Here is a 19,895-nt window from a genome sequence, read left to right on the forward strand (position 1 = left end):
ATTCACCAAGTCTGAGCAAAGCATCTCAAGGCATAAAATTACATATCAAACAAAGACATTTTAACATATTTGCAAAAAGAAAATAATAAAATTATATATAGGTATATTCTTTACTATATATTGCATTGAAATATTATTTACCTGGGCATGAAACAGTAGGTTTAGCATTGCATAGAATAAAAATAAAGTTAGAAGTGATCTGTATGAAACAGATTATGTCCATTTGATGTATTTTTTAAAGAAAAAGAAAAAAAGCACTTTCATATTTACAAATATTATTAAATTATTTTACATAACATTATCATTGTTTTTCATATTAGCAAGCAAATAAACTTTACATTTTCATATTTGTTGTGGATTGAAACAAAAGTGAAGTAAAAATTTAGCATGCATATGTCTATTGGTGACAACATAACTGTTGAATTGAAGCACTTTTTACCCTACTATTTAAATTTGCTTGTAATTGCACCTTTTGGTACCTGCACATTTTCAATAGAACATTATTATAATATATCCTCATGTGGGTTTGGGTAAAGATTTAGTCAGACCTACAGAACTACAAAATCATTTATTTGTGTTGTTTGTGTTAAAATAATAAAAAAATTTATAATTAATTACAATATAAACCAGTTATAAATTCATTACTTCAGAAATAAATGCCTTTTTCCTTGGGAGGAAATTAAGATCTGGAGATCTTAATGCACTTAAAGCTCCTTATGAAGCAGTAGTCTGACATAGTAGCCAAAAAAGGTAATGCAAACTGTGGACTGCATTTCAAAGTCTTGGCTTCCAGGAATAAGAAGTCAATAGTCCACTTGTACTCTAACCTGGTCAGACCATATGAGGACTCTACTTATGAGTTCTGAGCACTCCAGTTAATGAGCTAAAAAATGTCCAGAGAAAAGCACCAAAGATGATGATGGTCCGTGAATCCATATCATGTAAGGATCTACTGAAGGCATTCTGGGGATAGTTAGACTAAAGAAAAGAAACCTCAGCTGTCTTTAAGTATATGAAAAGATGTCTTGTGGAAGAAAGATTACACTTGATTGATTTGAACTCAGAAGGCAGAACTAGGAAGTAGGGTGGAAACTACAGAGAGAGGTCAATTTAAATTTGAAATAAGCAAAACTTCCTAGCAATTAGATCTATTGAAAAGTACAGTATGTTGCCTCTGGAAGCAGCAGGTTCCTTTTCATTGGAAAACTTTAGGCAGAGACTGAATGACCCTTGTCCAGGATGTTATAAAGGACATTCCTTTTTTGGATATAGGTTAGATTAGTTGGCCTCCGAGGTCCCTTCTAACTCTAAAATGTAGTCGTTCTGTAAAACATCTTCAAATTCTTCTTTATGATTCCTGTCTTTGGTTTTTCCCATTTTCATATTCTTAAAGATAGATATTTTAAGGTCATGGTAGAGCTGAAGTTAGAATCCAGCAGAAGATTCTTAGAATCAATTCACCAAGTCATATTGCTTCATCATTATTTATATTTAAAAATGTATTACCTGTATTTCCCAGTGAAAATGGGTTTCATGGCCTCAGCAGCTTCCTAGCTGTATGACCCCTAGGCAAGTCACTTAACTCTAGTTGCTTCACCCTTATTGCTCTTCTGCCTTGGAACCAATACTTATAGTGATTCTAAGACAGAAGGTAAGTGTTTAAAAGTGGGCTTGTAGGGCAGTCCAGGTTCTGAGGCTTATTAGTACCTGTGAATTTGGCCAAATCACTTAACCTCTCTGGGCTTCAGTTTCCTCAATATAAAGTAAGACTTGCATTTAATAATTTCTGAGGTCACTTTTTTAAAATTTAAACAAACAAGATTAAGTAACTTGCTCAGGGTCACATAGCTAGAAAGTGTCAGAGGTCAGATTTGAACTCAGGTTAGAGGAGTCTGTGCTCTATCCACTAGTGGCACCACCTAACTGTCACTTCTAACTGAATCTGTGATTTGGGAATTAAGCTTCTCTTAACTAATTAGTTCACATTAAATCTGTATCACTAAGAATTAAATTTTAATCTTTTTATCTATGGATTACAAATTTGGATACTTTAAGAATTTCGGGGATTTGTGCATTCATAAGATTTCTATTCTTATACATTCTTTATTCTTTTTTATCTAAATTGCATGTCCTCAGCTATTTCTCTACTTGAAATTAAATAAGATTTGTTTTTAAGACTGATAAATATGTTTCCTTCATATACTAAGATAGAAGATTAGGTGTTTCATTTCTAAACCTAATGTAAGAGGACAGCTTTAGAGAGAAAAGAGCATTCTTAAATTCGAGGTAAGAGTAGCAAAAGCTCAGCACCATTTAGAGTGTTCAAGTTGAATATAGATGAAGTTTAGGTTATCCCTTGTTAGCTATTTAACACAGACAAGCTGATAGGTAGACCATGCCATGAATTCTTAATTGTTTTACCACAGGATCACAGACTGAGAGCTGGGAAGGAAACTTATAGATTAGCCAGTTATATGTACTTATTTCAGTAAGCATTTATTGAATGCTTGCTGTATATCAAGCAGTATGTTAGACTATTATGAGAAGATATACAAATATGCATGATTTAATCTTTCCCTTAGTGTCTTTACAGTCAGCTAGAGATTTGATTCAATTTTGTAAAATAATGTCAACTTAGGGAAATAGGTAAAGAGAGGATGTCAAGAAAGAAGTCATGGAGGAATTGGCCCCCCTAAGTTAGACCATAAAAGAAAAGAATGATTTCAATAGAAAGCAGTGTTGAGGAGATGTGTTCCTGATCTGGGGTGATGAGAGCCTTCTTGGAATAGAGGAGGGAATAGCAGGCAAGATATGGCAAAACTACAAATAACACAAAGTGTAATATGTAATAGGTGGCAGAGGCACTACTATTAATAATAAATGAGATTTACATAGCTCCTTAAGGCCTACAAAGCTGCCTCGAACATATGTTATTCCATCTGAATCTCAAAACATCCCAATAAAGTAGGCACTACAATTATAACAACTGACAATTTCACAAGCATTATTTTACAAACGAAACAGATACAGACAGTTTTAAGTTACTTTTTGTTCATCATCCCATAACTATCAAAGTTGGGGCTTAAACCCTATTCTTCTGACTCTAAGTATCTTGTTATCCTACTCTCCCATACTACCTCACCATCCAAAAAAAAAATCTTTAGGAGTATAGCAGCAAGAGAAATTACTTTTGGCTGAAATGGTCAAGGAAGACTTTGTGGACAAAGACAATTGGGCCTGGCCCTTGAAGGATATGTAACATTTCAAAAGATGTAGATTTGAAAGGAAAGACAGTGGAAATAAAAGATTTGCACCAAAAAGTTACATAACATTATAAAGTTTAAGCAGAAATGGGCAATATGAAAAGTAGTTCATATAAAACAGACATAGAGATTTAAGTGTGCTCTTCGTGCAATATGAGGCACCAATTTGAAGCAAGTCAAAATCTTGAATTTCATTCATAGAAATTAGCATCCAGAAAAGAGGGGTGATAGTCAACCTCATACAAGTGGTAGGCAGAAGCAATGGAAGCAACAAAAATGTCATCCTTCCCCATAGTTTGACTGTGAAAAGGAAATGAACTGTGGAATAATAGCTTGAAGAGAAAACATGAAAGTCTTTAGGTTGGAAGAGGTCTGGACATATTTATAAATTCCAAATCACCTGAGCAAGGACAGATTGGAGAAGAGGAGGAATGGAAATTCAGTGATTTTGAGATGAAAGGTATTATTATGGGCGGATTTTTAAGACCTTCATAATGGAAGCTTTATTAAAGTCCCTCACCAAAGTGTGGAGACTTGTGCCATGATAAGTCCTACCTAGCAGGAAAGATTTTGAATATGGACCCTGTGGCCAACATGTCTCCTTTCTGAAGACCAGGTTCAGTAAAGTTGGGAGTGCTAATCACCAGACTGGCTATAGGATGAAGAAATTTTAAGCCACAGCAGCTCTCAGAGATCATCTTTTTTTAAGTCTCAGAGAGCATCTGTGAAAGGAGTACCTATACCAAAATCCCCAATTCTTCAAGTGTTCATAATAGAAAAACTACTTTAAAATCAAGTATATTTGTAAGATCAGTCTTTTGAAAAGAAAGAAAATGTTCTGAAATAAAATTATACAAATTTGGTGTGTTGGTTTTTATAAATGCTTTTTTAAAAGAAAAATTTCTCAATTTCCAAGCTACAAATGTAGGAACTAAGGACTGTTTTGGATAAAATCTCAGACTTTAACTCATGTAGGCTTGACCATATATAAGCTTTCTCAGAACAAGGTTATCCTATTTTTAAAGACTGAAAATCTTCAATAGATTGTGGAATCTTTTTTTAATCATTTTTTTTGGGTCCAGTAAAAGTCACTCTCATGGAATTTTGCCATACATTCTTGAGGTTGTTATTTAAGCTCATTTCCTTTTTGTTCTATAATTAATATAGTTAAATTGGTTATTATATGCAAATAACACTGCCTTCCCTTCTCCAGGTTAAGTAATGAACTTAAATTCCTCTTTAATGCTTTATAGTAAATAACATGTATGTGTGTCCCAGACTTTCTTATTCTGAGCCATAAAAGTAAGTTTGAAAATTAACTTTAGACAATGTGGTATAGAGGGGCAGCTCAGTGGTTTGAGAGCCAGGCTTAGAGATGGCAGGTCTTGGGTTCAAATATGGCCTCAAACACTTCTTAGCTGTTTGTTCCTGGGCAAGTCATTTAGCCCCCATTGCCTAGCCCTTACTGGTCTTTTGTCTTACAACCAATACACAGTATTGATTCTGAGATGGAAAGTAGAGGGGGAGGAAGAAGAGGGAGAGGAAAAAGAGAATCAAATAACTGCTTTGGTTGAGTTTGAGGATTAGTTGGTAAAAAGAAGTAAAACAACCTTGATTATTCCTGAATATATGAAACATAATCCAAAATTCTTTTCACATCTTCCTTCCTCTGGTCTCACATTCTGTTCCCCTTCCCTTCTCCATCTAAGCTTTATGGAAAGCTACATTTTCCATATTTATTTGATTGTGACTGATATACATATTCAAACAAAAACTGAATTTGAATATGCCTTTAAAAGAAACAAGTTCGCAAAGAAACATATATTACTAGCCAGAGTCACATCAGGAGAGTAATTTAGTATAATGATTATATAACTCCTATTTTTTAAAAAATAAATATTTTATGTTAAAAGATTTTATTGTATACAGCCTGTGTTTGCAATGTTGAAAACTATTTCATTGGCTTAAATTTGTAGATTTATAGAGAGAACAACAAAGGAAATAATTTTACTTTAATGTAAAAGGTTAGGAAACAACTAACTATAGTAACTAGATTGCTTGGCAACATCTTTTGAGCTCTGTGAATGACAGTAGAGGCTAAGGGGAAACCAAGATATCTGAAATGTAGGTGGCTTTCTATATTTTCTCAATACCTAGACTCAAAACTTTTTAGAAGTTTCAAAGGAAGCACAGTTCAGTGGATAGGATGCTGTACTTGACATTTCTTAGCCTACTTTAGACATGTATGATAATGGGCATATCATCTGAATCCCAGAACATCGGTATCCTGATCTGTAATTGGGGATAACATTTACCACTACAAAGGGTTCTGTTGACAAAAGCACTCGGGCAAATCTTGGATCTGTATCTAAGTGAGGAGTTATCTTTATTTCCTCTTGCTATATCCTCACCATTCAAGCTAGTCTGTAAATCTTCTCATTCTACCTTCTCAGTTTATTTCAGATCTTTTCTTTCTGTTGACCACTGCCATCATCCATCCCTGTTACTTCACCTCTAGGCAGTGGCAGGAGTGACTTCACTTTCTCTCTGCCAATGCTTACACTGATGCCAGGTTAATCTTTCTACAATATTGCTTGGATAGTCACTTCACTCTTAAACCTTTCTTTCACTTCCCACTGCCCCTCAGATAAAATCCAAATGCTTTTGCTTGAAAATTAATGCCCCCAAGGCTCTTGTGCCTACTTACCTTTTAAAATTGCCCGATTTTTTAGTTTAAACTGGCCCATTCATTGACCTCCAAATGTATCTTATGCTTTCCTCCTTTTGAAACTTGTTATTTGTATTTTCTCTATCCAGAATCTGCTTCTCCTCTCACTTTCTCTCCTAGCTCCAGTCTTTTATCTCCATCTATTGAAACCCATCTCAAATGCCAACTCTTCCTCGGAGTCTTCTTAAACATGCCATATAAGAAACCCATTTATCCCTTTTGTTGGCCATTGAAGACATCTTAACTTCCTGGGGAAATTCTAGAAGAAATTAGCAAAAATATATTAGTCAACCTTTAAAAAAGTCAGCTGTGATTAGGATCAGTAAGCATGACTTTTTTCAAGTGTAGCCCATGTGATTCGATGAACAAGTTGTGGTATCTGGTTTTAATAGAATACTATTGTGCTATAAGATACAGTGAACAGGATAAGTTTGCAAAAACCTGAAAAGACTTATATGAACTGATGCAAAATGAAATTATCAGAACCAGAAGAACAGTGTATAGTAACAGAAATATTATACAATGATCAACTATGAAGGCCTAAACCCATGTTGGCAAACTCATGGCACATTTGCCAGAGGGAGCTGCTCCCCTCCCCCTCTCCATGTGGCTGAGGACATTTCTTACATGACCCTCCCCTCTGACCAGCAGGCCAATGGGAGCGCTTCCTTCCTCCCCTCTCTGGGGTAAGAGGATGGCTCACATGCAGCATGAGGGTTGCAGTTTGGGCACTCAGTCTCCAAAAGGTTTGCCATCACTGGCCTAACCCGTTATCAGCAAAGCAACTCTCCAATATAACCACAAGGGACTCACAAAGAAAATGCTATTCATAACCAAAAAAGGAACTATATGAATCTGAGTGCAGAAAAAAATATGGCATCATCCACTACATATCCTTCATGAGATTTCTATTGTATATGTGATGTCTTCTGTCATAACAAAAGCAATATAGAAATGTGTATTACATAAAAGAAGGGGTATTAACCTATATCAGATTATTCACCAGCAGGGGGCTTAGAGGAAGGGAGGGAGAAAAATCTGAATTTTAAAATGTCAAAAAACAATTGTCAAAAATCATTTCTACATGTAACTGAAAAAATTTAAAAATGAAAACATTAAGGAGTAGCCCATGCCTGAGTAACTTTATTTCCTCTTCTATCATCCTGATAAAACTTAAGCCCCTTAATGGCAAGAACTATTTTATTGTTATCCTTATATACCCTCAAATACCCACATAGTGACTGGCATGTAGTAATCACTTAAGAAATGCTCATTGATTGACAGAGTTTTTGATCTGATAGATAGGGGAAAGGTTGTGAATAGTGTTTACCTAAATCTAGTTTAATCAAATTTGCATTTAATAAAGTATCTCATGGGGAGATCTAGACCACCAGTAATTCAGTAAGACAAATTCAGATCTAGTTGAATGACCAGACTGAAAGAATGTTCATTTGTAGTATCATATCGTCTCAGGAAGAAGTCTCCAGTAGCGTTATCTCATGATGCATGCTTGAAGGCCTTGTGCTATTTATTTTTTAATATTTTTATCCAAGACTTTGAGTAACAGTACAAAGGTGGCATGTTTATTCAGTTTTAAGTTGAGAGACTTAGAAAAACCTAAAAGATAGAACCAAGAATAAAGGTCAAGTTAGTATTTTTTTTTTAATTTTATGTTCTATTTTTTCCAATTACATGTAAAAACAATTTTTAACCTTCATTTTTTATAATTTTGAGTTCCAGATTTCTCTATACTCTCTCTTCCACCTTTCCTTTTTGAGACAATAATTTGATAAAGGTTATAACATGCAGTCAGGCAAAACATATTTCCATATTAGTCATGTTGTGAAAGAATACAGAGCAAAAAAAAACAAGAAAAATAAAGTTTAAAAAAAAACAGTATGCTTCAATCTTCAGATTCTTTCAGTTCTTTCTCTGGAGGTGGATAGCATTTTTCACCATAGATCTTCAAAATTGTCTTCAGCCTTTGTTTTGCTGAGAAAAGCTAAGTCATTCACAATTAATCATTGTATAGTATTGCTGTTAACTGTGTTCTGCTCACTCCACTTTGCATCAGTTCATGTAAGTCTTCTCAGTTTTTCTAAAAGTTTCCTTTTCATCATTTCTTATATCACAAGAGTATTCCATCACATATTTCATCACAACTTGTTCAACCATTCCCCAGTTGATGTATGTCCCCTCAATTTCCAATTCTTTATCACCACAAAGAGAGCTGCTCTAAATACTTTTGTACATACAGGTCCTTTTCCTTTTTTTTAATCTCTGGGATACAAACCTAATAGTGATATTGCTGGGTCATAGGGTATGCATAATTTTATAGCCCTTTGAGTATAGTTCCAAATTCTTCTCCAGAATAATAGTTGAATCAGTTTCAGCTCCACCAACAATGCAACACATTTTTTCATGTTACTACAGACAGATCTTCATCTGAAAACAGTCTATTCATATCCTTTGACCATTTATCAATTGGGGAATGATTCATATTTTTATATATTTGACTCAGTTCTCTATGTGTTTGAGAGATGAGGCCTTTCTGAGAGAAACTTGCTATAAAAATATTTTCGCAGTTTTCTGTTTTCTTTCCAACATTGGCTGTATTGGTTTTGTTTGTACAAAAGCTGTTTAATTTAATGTAATCAGAATTATCCATTTTACCTCCTTTAATGCTATCTCATTTAGTAATAAATTCTTCCCTTATCCAAAGATCTGAAAGGTAATCTATTCCATGTTTCCCTAATTTGCTTATGACATTCCCTTTGTCTAAATTATGTGCCCATTTTGGCTTTATCTTGATATGTGATGGGATGTGTTGCTCTATACATAGTTTCTGTCAAAATGCTTTCCTAACAGTTTTTGTCAGATAATGAGTTCTTGTCCCATAAGTTTGAATGTTTTCATTTATCAAACGCAAGATTAGTGTGCTTATTTCCTACCTGTCTATTCAGATCCACCACTATTTCTTAACCAGTACCAGATTGTTTAATGATTATTTCTTTGTAATAGTTTGAGATCTGGTATGGCTAGCCTACCTTCCTTACATTTTTTTCCCATTAATTCCCTTGATATTCTTGAGAAAGATTAATTTAGTCTTGAAGTAAGTGAAAACTTCCTAACCATGAGAATAATTGAAAAGTGGTATGGAATACCTCTCAGTTAGTGGTGAATGTCCTCTCACAGAAGATTTTAAAATACTGACAAGTTAACTTCTTGTCTGACATGTCAAAATGGGGATTCCTTTTTGGATATAGGTTGGACTAGATGGTCACTGAAGTCCCTTTGGTCCTTAAAATCATATGATAGTACTTTGTATTTCTTTTGTGCCCTTATCACATTGTACCTTGTATTATTTGCCTACCATCTCTATCCCTATCAGATTGGTTGAGGATTCATTAAAGCTTTAGGATTGTCTTATTATTTTTGTAACACTCTTTGCCCATAATGCATCAAACTTAATATTCTGCCATTCACTTGGCACTTTTTTGGCAGGGTATTTTGTTGTGTTTTTATTTGTTTGTTGCATGTGCTATCTCTCCCACTAAGTTGTTAAGTTCCCAGACAGCAGGGTCTATATCTTAATTTTCTTTGCATTTTTCATTTTTAGCATCTTGCCCCATTCCTTGCACGTAAGAAGCACTATTCATGCAGTATACATTTGTTGAAAGAATAATAAAGAATTATAATATTCAGGTATCTACTTAAATACTGCAAAAATTTTCAATATAGAAAATATTTTTGTTGTTTGGGTTTGCTAAATTTTTTAAGATTTGTTCTTTAATATTTAATTATAATATTAAATGCTTGAGTAAAAGGGAAATATAGTTAGAAATTTAATAATGTGGAATAAAACAAAGTGTTATCAGTGATGTTGAACTATCAGATCTCAACATAAATAGCATTTAAAGTCTCCAGTGAATCCTCAGCTATAGCCTACCTTTTTTTCCCTCATTTCCCACTTCTCCCCTATACAGAGCCTCCATTTTAGCTAGGCTACCACTAGCTCATTGTTCCATTGATAATATCAGGTTCATTCCTAACTTTGTTTTCCTTGGCAGTGTCTCTCTCAACCATTAGAATACTGTTTTCTTATCCTTCTGCCTAACTAAATCCTGCCCATTCTTAATAGCCCAAAACATATTCTGCTTTCGTTTTTTGGATTTTCTCCAAACTGAACTAATCTTCTTTTAGCTCCTTCTCTGAATAATAATTGTCTGACTCTTTGGGATTTCATCATGTACTGCTTTTTATTCTACTTAACTCTCTCATACATTTACATTGTTTCTCGAAACTAGATGGCACCTCTCAGGGAAATGCATAAAATCTTATATTTGTATTTTCCCTTCAGCACCCAGCCCAGAGCTTTGTAGTGAGAAAATGCCTAATAAATAATTATTGAAAGTAACAAATATTCACAAGCATACAAACAGGAGCCCAAATGGCCAGCAGTCATCAGTATTGTAGAGTAAAAATTAATCTGCAGGGGCATATCTCTTAGCATCTGCTTTGAAAATAAACTAATTTAAAGTATACATTTTTTTGTAATTGTCTAGTTCTAAAAAGATTACTCCCCAAATTACCTTTCTTGATTATTGGCTAAAAATATAAATAGTTTTGATACATTAATTTAATTCAAAAACCATCTGTGAAGTACAAAGAAGTACTCTTATTTCCATACTTAGGCGCAGTGTGGAAGTATTTTATCATTTGTCCTAATAGAGGATCAATGTTTTTTCACTGCTACTAAACCACCATCTTAGCTCTGCTCCACCTCCCCACCCCTCATCCCCAGAATCAATGTACTTGAGAAAATATCATCATAGTTATCTGTGTTCATAATAAACTACTACCAACAAAATCAGCTATGGTATTTTTTCATTTTTTTAATAAATGTCAATTCATGTTTTTGCCATTAAAATTGTTTCATTCATTTATGGAAATGTTTTCCTAATTTGGAACTTTTGCTACCAGCTATTGCAGATGTTTGAATTGTGATTATTCAAATATGTTTTTTCTTCCTCAGGTTTATTTATGAAACAGAGCATCACAACGGCATAGCAGAATTACTGGAAATATTGGGAAGGTAAGTCATTGTATTGTTAAATGCATGAGAAATTTCTGTTTTATTCTATAAAATTGGACTTTTGGAGTGAATTTTTAACTCAGTAGGGCCTCAAATTCAATTCCTTGCCATAGTTAATAGTAACTCAAAATATTCTGAGAGATAATGTGCAGGATTTTATTTAATATGAAAGGGTAAACATACTTTTTTGGGAGACTTTGATATAGAATATTGCCCACATTTCCAAATTCATTTAATGTGTTATTTTTCCCCCTTGGACAAATCAGAATGTTGAGGTTTTCATGCAGTGGTTAAAAGCCCCGTTATAAACAATCTCAGTATCTCTGAGTTTTGTATATCAAGTCTTTGTATTATGACAAGCTGATTATTTGTCCCCTTAGAAGGATATTCCACTTGAGTTTATTTTTTATTTTGAAAATGATTCTAATTTATCACTACATACCATTATTTCATAATAGTTGTTACGATGAAACCTTCAAGATTCCAATGCCTATGCTTCCCTGAAAATTTTTTTTGTTAAAATCTCTTGTGTTTCCCCCTTGCTTTTTGAAAGAAACTTGACTCACCCAGAATTTCCATTTGAAAATTGGACTGAAAAAAAAATAAGATATTTACAGATTTGGAATTTGTGAATATATTAAAATTTTGAACCAAATCTTTTTTTTTTCAGCATAATTAATGGATTTGCCTTACCATTAAAAGAAGAGCACAAGATTTTCTTATTGAAGGTGTTATTACCTTTGCACAAAGTGAAATCACTGAGTGTCTACCATCCTCAGGTACAGTGGAGTCATTAGCTATTTGTGGATGAGTCCAGTTGTTATCAGATATGTTTGATTTACACAGTATGCTGAACTTAAGACTTGCATCTTTTATAAAGCATATTGCTCTTTTGAATGAAATTTGATGATTTTGGTAACAAATAGGTGTTACCAAACAGTTATTTGAAAGATTTAGATTAAAATTACTTTCCTTTTTGTTTTGAAAGACCAGAAATGGAACCACTAAGATTATAAAGTCTTTGAAATATAGAGTTATAGTTAATATTTAAATTATATTTGATTGTTTACCATCTCCAAGTGAGGGGAGTGGGAGATGGTTTGGATCTTATAATTTTGGAAAGTACATGTTGAAAATTATTATTACATGAGGAATTGGGAAAACAAAATATCTTAGAATTACAAAATAAAAATAAATACAATATATTTAAGCATAATTATAGTTAGTAGTTTCTAGCAATGCATTTCACAGAATCTGAGATTCAAAGTTGGAAGGGATCCAAAAGGACATCTAGGCATCTAACTTCCTACTTAACCAAGGAATGTGTATTACAACATTCCAGGCCACTGGTTATCCAATTTCCACTTGAATATTCCTAACAAGGCTACCCCTTCCATTTCTTTAAAATAAACCAAAGTCCATCTCCATGAAACTTATATTCATTTGTAATTCTGTTCCCTGAAACTAAAGAAAGTAAACTTATACTTTCTCTCTCTCTCTCTCTCTCTCTCTCTCTGTCTCTCTCTCACCACCACCACCACCACCCCACCCCCTGCTTCATATAACATTGTTTCCTCACCATCTTGGATGCCTTTACCTGTTCATGAATGCTAGCTCCTTGATAATCTTCTTATTAAAGTGTAACAATGCTATCTGGCCAATTCATAGAGCTCTAGGTGTCCTTCACAGATTTGATCATCATTCATGCTATCCATATATTCATCCAAGGCACTGATAAAAATGTTGAACAAGATGAAACCTTATTTCCCTTTGTGTTTTCCCTAATGCCTATCATAGCCCTTATACATAATCTTGGCTTGGGCATGATTGCCTCCATGGATTTGATTTTGACAGATCCAAGGACAAAATCCACCCACATGCCCCTGAAGACTTATAATTTGCTCTTTGTGTTAATATTGCTTCATTAATCAATCTGAAAAAATTTTACCAAAAATTTCCATTTTGCTTTTGTTTGTGGACAACAAATGCCAACACTTAGAAACAGGTTTGAATTTTGATTCTTTTAAACTTATTGAGAATTTATTGAATCCTAGCTAGTAATATTGTTTGTATTCAACTAGGTGTTTTATGGTTGTTGTTATGCATTATTTGGTTTATAATTAATAGGAAAATGTAGTAGATGGGAGAGTTTGTTGGGAAAGCTAATTTGCTTTGTTTTAAGCATGTTGCATTTGAAATGCCTCCTGGAACTCAGCAGAGAGATTAGTGCTACACATACTCTTCAAGGGTCATCCATATCCATAGGAGCCAATGAGATCACCAGACAAGATAGTGTAGGGAAAGATAAGACAAGGATCCAGGACAGAGCTTCAAGGGGAAATGTAAATAAAATATGAAAAATTCGTTATATGTGAATCCAGGCCTACTTGTCTGAATCATGTTGTATGTTAGATCCAACAGGTAGAAAAAAAGAACTTGAGTGGAACTCGAGAGGGCTTGAAGAACTTAATCTTCAGCAGCTGTCACGTTGTTTCCTTATACATTTGAAAAGTTAAGCATCTGTTTTTCCTAATCCAAACTTGGAACATTAGGTGTATGTAGCATATTGCAGGGAGTTAATTCAATTTTTTTTTAAATTTTGACTTTTTGGGAGATGATATTTATTAGGAAAGATACTTAAAGCCCTACTTCAGTGCCTCATTATGGAACAAGGGTGACCTTGAGTTCTTGGAGTCTTTTCTAACAGGATAGAAACTTGGACAGGTTCTAACAAGTTTGAAAGGCTTTGAGTATGGGCGCAGTGATGTCTGTTGTCTGAGAAACGGTATAATTAAACTCAGGCTCATTGCCAGGTTGGCCACTTAAGTGGTGGATTTTTTGGCTACAACAACTCATAAACACTATACTATTACGTTATAGAGGGCTTTCATTCTGCATAGAGTCCTTTCAGTCTGAAGGACCCACACTGATGAAACCCTGGATTGTTGATAATTGAAGCATTATAGATAAGCCTACCCAGAGAGTTACCAGATTGACAACTTTGGTAGTAGGTGGTAACATTTATTGATAGACATTCAATTCAAAAAATATTAAGTACCTACTAGGAGCCATTTGAATAATACAAATTCTTATCCTCAAAGAGCTTGCCAACCAGTAAGAGGATAAGACATGCTCACGAATAACTATAATACAAGTTAGAAAATGATTGAATGCATAGGAAAGGTCAAACAGGAATTCAGTGAGAGAGGGAATCACATCTAACTGAGAAAACTAAGGATTCATTCCAGGAAGTAGCATCTCCACTGAACTTTAAAGGGAAGAGGAAAACTGTCAATAAGCAGAGCTTTAGAGATAAGTGAAGATGAATTACAAAAAGGCACAGGCAAGAGAGAAAAATTATTAACAGTGAATAGTAGACTTTAACTGGAGCATATAGTACATATAGTACTTAACAAGGAAGAATTTGAAGTTAAGAATAGAAACAGAGGTTGGAGCTAGATTGTAAAAGGCCTTAAATCCCAGGATAAAGACTTTAAACTTTATTTAACTAAGCAGCCCCTGGAAGTTTTTGAGCAGCGAATTATTGTGATCAGTGTACTATGTTAGGAATATTATTCGAGCATTGATGGGGAAAAGGAATTAAAGAAGGCAAACTACTGAAGGCAGGACTAGGTCAGAGGTTATTACAATAATCTAAATGAGAGATGATAAAGACATAAGCTAATATGTGGAAATGAATTTGATTAGAGACAGATTATAAAGCTAGAATGGACAGGAAGTATAGAATATTATGGATAGAAAATACCTCAGAAATCACCTTTTTTGTGCCCCTTTGGCCATCTGTCAAAAACCATCAGCCTTTTCACAGAGTCATATAGTATTTCAGAGGAAACTATATTGAAATAAATTATCAAATTTTTAGAAACACTTTTTTATTTTTTTTATTTGTTTAATCTTTGGATCCTAGATTAAGAATCCCTATTCTAGTCCAGTTCTTTCATTTTAGAGATAAGGAGATCTTTTCTGAACTGATTTCCTAAAGGTCATAGGGCTAGTATGTAGTAGAGTCTTCTTCAAACTCCGGTCTTCTAACACTTACTCCACTGTGTTTTTTATTATAATACTCTAAAAACTGGCCTTAGTAATAGGTTGGTGAGAGAGAGGAAAGAATAAGAGATTTTGAGCCTGGTTTTTGAGAAGATGGTGATGCCAACAACAAAAATAAATAAGTCGGCCAGGAGGCCTTGGAGGCAAGGAGATGTGGATTTTGGAGGGGAGAGAATAGGTTCGAGTGTGGCCATGTTAAGTTTGAGATGCAATAGAAATATCAAACAGACCGTTGGAAATATGGAATTGAGAATTCCCATTGAGAAGTGGATTTGAAGATAAAAATTATATCTTTATGACTATGTTTTATGTATTTATGATCTTAATTTGAGAGAATTAAGAACCTTAAGCCTGGTTTTTGACACTAGTTATTGACAAAGGAAAAACAATATTCCTCATTTTGCCTTATAAGTGTATATTCCCTGAACATGTATATGAGACCTATTTCAGATTTCCTCAACATCAGCAAATAGTATGCAATATAATTAGAAGCATTAGCATAATATTCTTCTCTTACCCAAGGAGAGCACTGATATACAGAAGCTACGTGATTGGCCCAAGGTCTCATCTTTGAGTCAGCAGAAGACCCAGGACTAGATCCTTTGAGTTCACTCTCACCTTTATCTAGTGCTTATCCCTTGGCCATGTTATAGCCTCTCCTGTTTTAAATAAGGAATCAAGAGAAAATCCATAATAAAACCTTCCACATACAATGAACTTTTAATTGTCTTTATTCCAAACTCCTTTTGTGTTTAACAATGATTTTTTTAACCTGGAATTAGTAAATAACCCCAAAGGAGAAGGAATAGGGAAGGATACACTTATAAGGATTTTTTTTTTTAAGTCAGCTTTCCAGGATTTCCCCTCACCCTTCCCACAGTTGGCAATATAACAACATACATCCAGCTGTTCTGTTGACATTCATCTTTGGTCAGTCTGGTTTCAACTTTAGTTTGGCTTGATTTTTTTCTCTTTTAGTCTGGAGGACTATTGGCTATTTTTCCTGGACCATTTTAGTCACATTATAATAACAACTTGGACTTAATCTTCATATTGTTCTTCATAAGCTCATTTTCCTACTAATGCTTGAAAATGAAAGCACAATTCAAACTTTCTAGATACTGAAATGTCAGTTTTCAAGAAACAAAACCCTGATCTTGTCTCCATCCAAAAACATTATGATTACAGTAACCTACAGGAATGGAACATTACAAATGATCAGTGTACTTGTCTTAAGACCACTAGTAGACTGCAAGCTCCTTAAGGACAAAGGTAGCATCTTCATTGTTCTTTGTATTTTCCCCTCAGGGACTTGTACATAGTAGGCTCTCAATAAATTTTTGTGGAATGAACAATACTAGGATTTACTAGGAACAGCCACTTTTGAAGTAGTGTACATAGTGTAGTGTATAGTTTGGGCTTCTAGTGAGTTCCCCATTTGGAAACAACTTTCTAAATAAAAAGAGTTAGAAAATAATACCAGGAAGGTAATGTAGATGATGCTGCCATCAAAGAGTGAAATATTAATGTATCTTCTCTCTCTTAATCCATTTAGCTGGCATACTGTGTAGTTCAATTTTTAGAAAAGGACAGCACACTTACTGAACCAGTAAGTATATTATCTTATTTTGGTCAAATTCATAATTTTGCTATGAAAATGTTTATATTTTGCTAAATGTAAACATATTGTGGGTTTGTTAACAAAATGTAGAAGTATTATCATATGAGATAAATAAGCTTTACCCATTCATTTATTTCTGTCTAGACCAGTGAGTCCCAAAGTGGGCACTACCGCCCCCTGGTGGGTGCTGCAGCAATCCAGGGGGAGCGGTGATGGCCACAGGTGCATTTATCTTTCCTATTAATTGCTATTAAAATTTTTTTTAATTAATTTCCAGGGGGCTAAGTAATATTTCTTCTGGAAAGGGGGCAGTAGGCCAAAAAAGTTTGGGAACCACTGATCTAGAATATAAGGTCCAATCATATAGGTTTTAAAAGACAGCTCATTAGACTAAAGTAATTAGTTCTTTAGCAATGAGCATTTGTTATAATTTCAAAATATTATCTCCTGTCTTAAATCTTAACTTGTTCTTTTTTTTCTCTTGAGCTCAATGTACTTTAACTTCATTAAAGCATGTACAACTTAATCCCATTGTTAAGTACTTTGATATTTTGCTTTGTTTACTACATATACAAATGACCAGAGTAAAACAGAAGCAAATAGACTTTTAGTCCCAGGGATACTTAACCTTTTTTTGTGTCATGGACTCCTTTGGCAGTTTAGTGAAGTCTGCATACCACTTTTTAGAAAAACATGAGTTTTTTTTTAAATTCATAACTAAAGGCTCAGTTAAATGTAATTTCTTCTTATCCAAGTTAACAGCCACCCTCCAAAATCTATGTACAGAACTGGGAAGTAGAGGGAGGTAAAAGTCCTACTTTTATCTGTTTTGTGATTATTGTTTCACAGTCACAACTGTTAGCAATTGTTAGTTGGATTCCCTTTTTTCATGTGCTTTTCATTTTAATTTCAGGTTATAACTTTAAATTTAGGAATTGTATATTTTAGACACCAGTCAAAAAGATGTGATTTTTTTTTAAGTAGTCAGCAACCTAAAATAAATAGGATTGATACTTTATATTCTAAGAGCTATCTTCCACTACTTCACTATTAAAGTACCAATTTTAATATAGAAAAAATGTCAGAAATTCATAATACAGAGATTTTTGTCAGGTCAACTAGGGGAAGTTCAAACCCTGACTTGACAATACTGACTTACCCTCAGTTTACTTGATTTGCAACCTGTGTCACCCATTAGAATTATAATTTCCATGCTTGAATCCCCTCAAATTTCTCACAATATAACAGAAAGCTCTTGATCAACTTCCATCAGATACCAACAAACAATAACAAAAAAATCTGCAGAGGTGATGTGCTCAGAAACCAGGTGAAGGAGAGCACTGGCTGACTTAATCTCTGCCTCCAACCATCTTAAGGAGTGACCTTTACTCTGCATTCTCCACCATAGGATTCCCAGGAACTATCTACCATATTTCTGTCTGAGACTTTGGAAGCCCCAAAGGAATTGTACCAAATCTTATCAGACTTCAATATCAAGCACAGTTGAGGTACTGAATGCCATGTAGAGGATACATTATTTTTATCCTCCTTAATTAAACTGAAGGCGTGTTTTGATGGTGGAAACGCAGCTGCATTATTGATATAAAGTGCTTTTTTAAAAACCTCTTTTTTTTTCAGTGTGGCATGACCTGATTTCGGTATTTGCAAGGTATTCTCCAAATCAAAGACTCAAAGAGATTTCATTGGTATAGTCTTTTTCTGTCCAAGAAATTAAATGAAAACTATGAGCATTGCAAATAGTTCTATTAGTTGTCAAGACTCAGTACTAATTATGTCCCCCAAAAGCACTTTGGAAGATTTTTCAATTTACCATTAATGTAGCTGTTATTAAGAGGCAGCAAGGTGTAGTAAAGAATTAACCTCATCAGGCAGACCTGAATTATTAGTTTAGTCCCACTTCTGATATATTCTAACCATGTGACCTTGAAAGAGAAGGTACCAGTTTTCATGAATAAAGGAAGTTCCTCGCTACCAACTCTCTTCTTAGATGGAATCAGGTCTGGTGTAGAACTGTTATGAAGCAAAAACAAAAACTACATTTGTTATTAGGGCATTTTTGTTTAATAAAGTCAATTCACTTAATACTATTTGAATATCATTTCCACTGAAAGTAGGCATGAAATTATGTCTTGAAATAGAATAGAGTTGAAAGCATTGTGGTAAATTCTAAAGAAAATTATAAAGTAAAGTGGATTATAATATTCTAATCTTACTGGTATATCTGTGGAAAGCCATACTACATTATATCTCTATATGTTCTCTACTTTGAGGTATTTGGAAATAGCCGAAGGATCTTTAGCTTCTTTTTCAAATTACTTGTTTAAGTGATAATAATATTAAAATATAGGCTGTTATGTACTTGGGCATTCTATTAAACATTGACAAAGTACAGTTCAGTCTTACAATTAAATGTTTTATTAAGGTAGTTTTTCTCCTGAAATGGGGTGTTTATTTCTATTACTGGTACTTAATTTTTTTAATGTTCAAGTTAAACAATAGCATTACATTATTACTTAGCTCTTTTATAAAATGTTTACCACACCTTAAAAGATTTCTGGGTCCATAAACAAAAAAAAATTTTAAGACAACACTTCTAAAAAAATATTTAACCTCTCTTAAAACAAATTCTACAAAAGTGAAATACATAGTCCTCACCCCTTTGTCTTTGAGCAAACCTGGCCAACATAGAATTTTGGAGTCAAGTACTGAAGTATAACAAGTTTCCTACCCACCCCCTTCCCACTACATACCAAGTTAAAGGGGAAATGCTAAAGCCAGACGAACCACAAGGCTCAAACCCCCCTGGCCTCAATTCTCCAAATTCAGGTCTCAGAACCATTAATAATCTTGACTTTCAGAAGGGTTATTTCCAAGGAAATTAACTAAGAAATTTAGTCCTTATAGAAAAGTTCAATTTCTTGAATTGTGCTCAAAAGTAAATAGCCATTGTTAATCAGAATTAGCATTCCCTGAGCAACTCACTATCTTCAGAAAAATACTATTGCATTCTGAACTTGCAGAAATAGTTGAGTGTTGTCTAACACAGGAATCCAGGTTGTCCAGGTTCTGACTCCTTCACATCAATCCTATAATAGCTTT

At 34.0% G+C, this 19,895-nt stretch overlaps 1 protein-coding gene across 6 annotated transcripts in view; it reads left to right on the plus strand.

Moving 5' to 3' along the window:
• Positions 1-19,895, plus strand: part of PPP2R5C (protein phosphatase 2 regulatory subunit B'gamma) — a 219,900-nt gene that overhangs the window by 176,014 nt on the left and 23,991 nt on the right. For all 6 annotated transcript variants that reach the window (XM_044664603.1, XM_044664604.1, XM_044664605.1 and 3 more), the window contains 3 exons: positions 11,027-11,086; positions 11,757-11,865; positions 16,710-16,763. In XM_044664603.1, coding sequence (XP_044520538.1) covers positions 11,027-11,086; positions 11,757-11,865; positions 16,710-16,763 — 223 coding nt within the window. The remainder of the gene's footprint in view (positions 1-11,026; positions 11,087-11,756; positions 11,866-16,709; positions 16,764-19,895) is intronic.

Source organism: Gracilinanus agilis, chromosome 2 (assembly GCF_016433145.1).
Source record: "Gracilinanus agilis isolate LMUSP501 chromosome 2, AgileGrace, whole genome shotgun sequence".
NCBI classification, from domain to species: Eukaryota; Metazoa; Chordata; class Mammalia; order Didelphimorphia; family Didelphidae; genus Gracilinanus; species Gracilinanus agilis.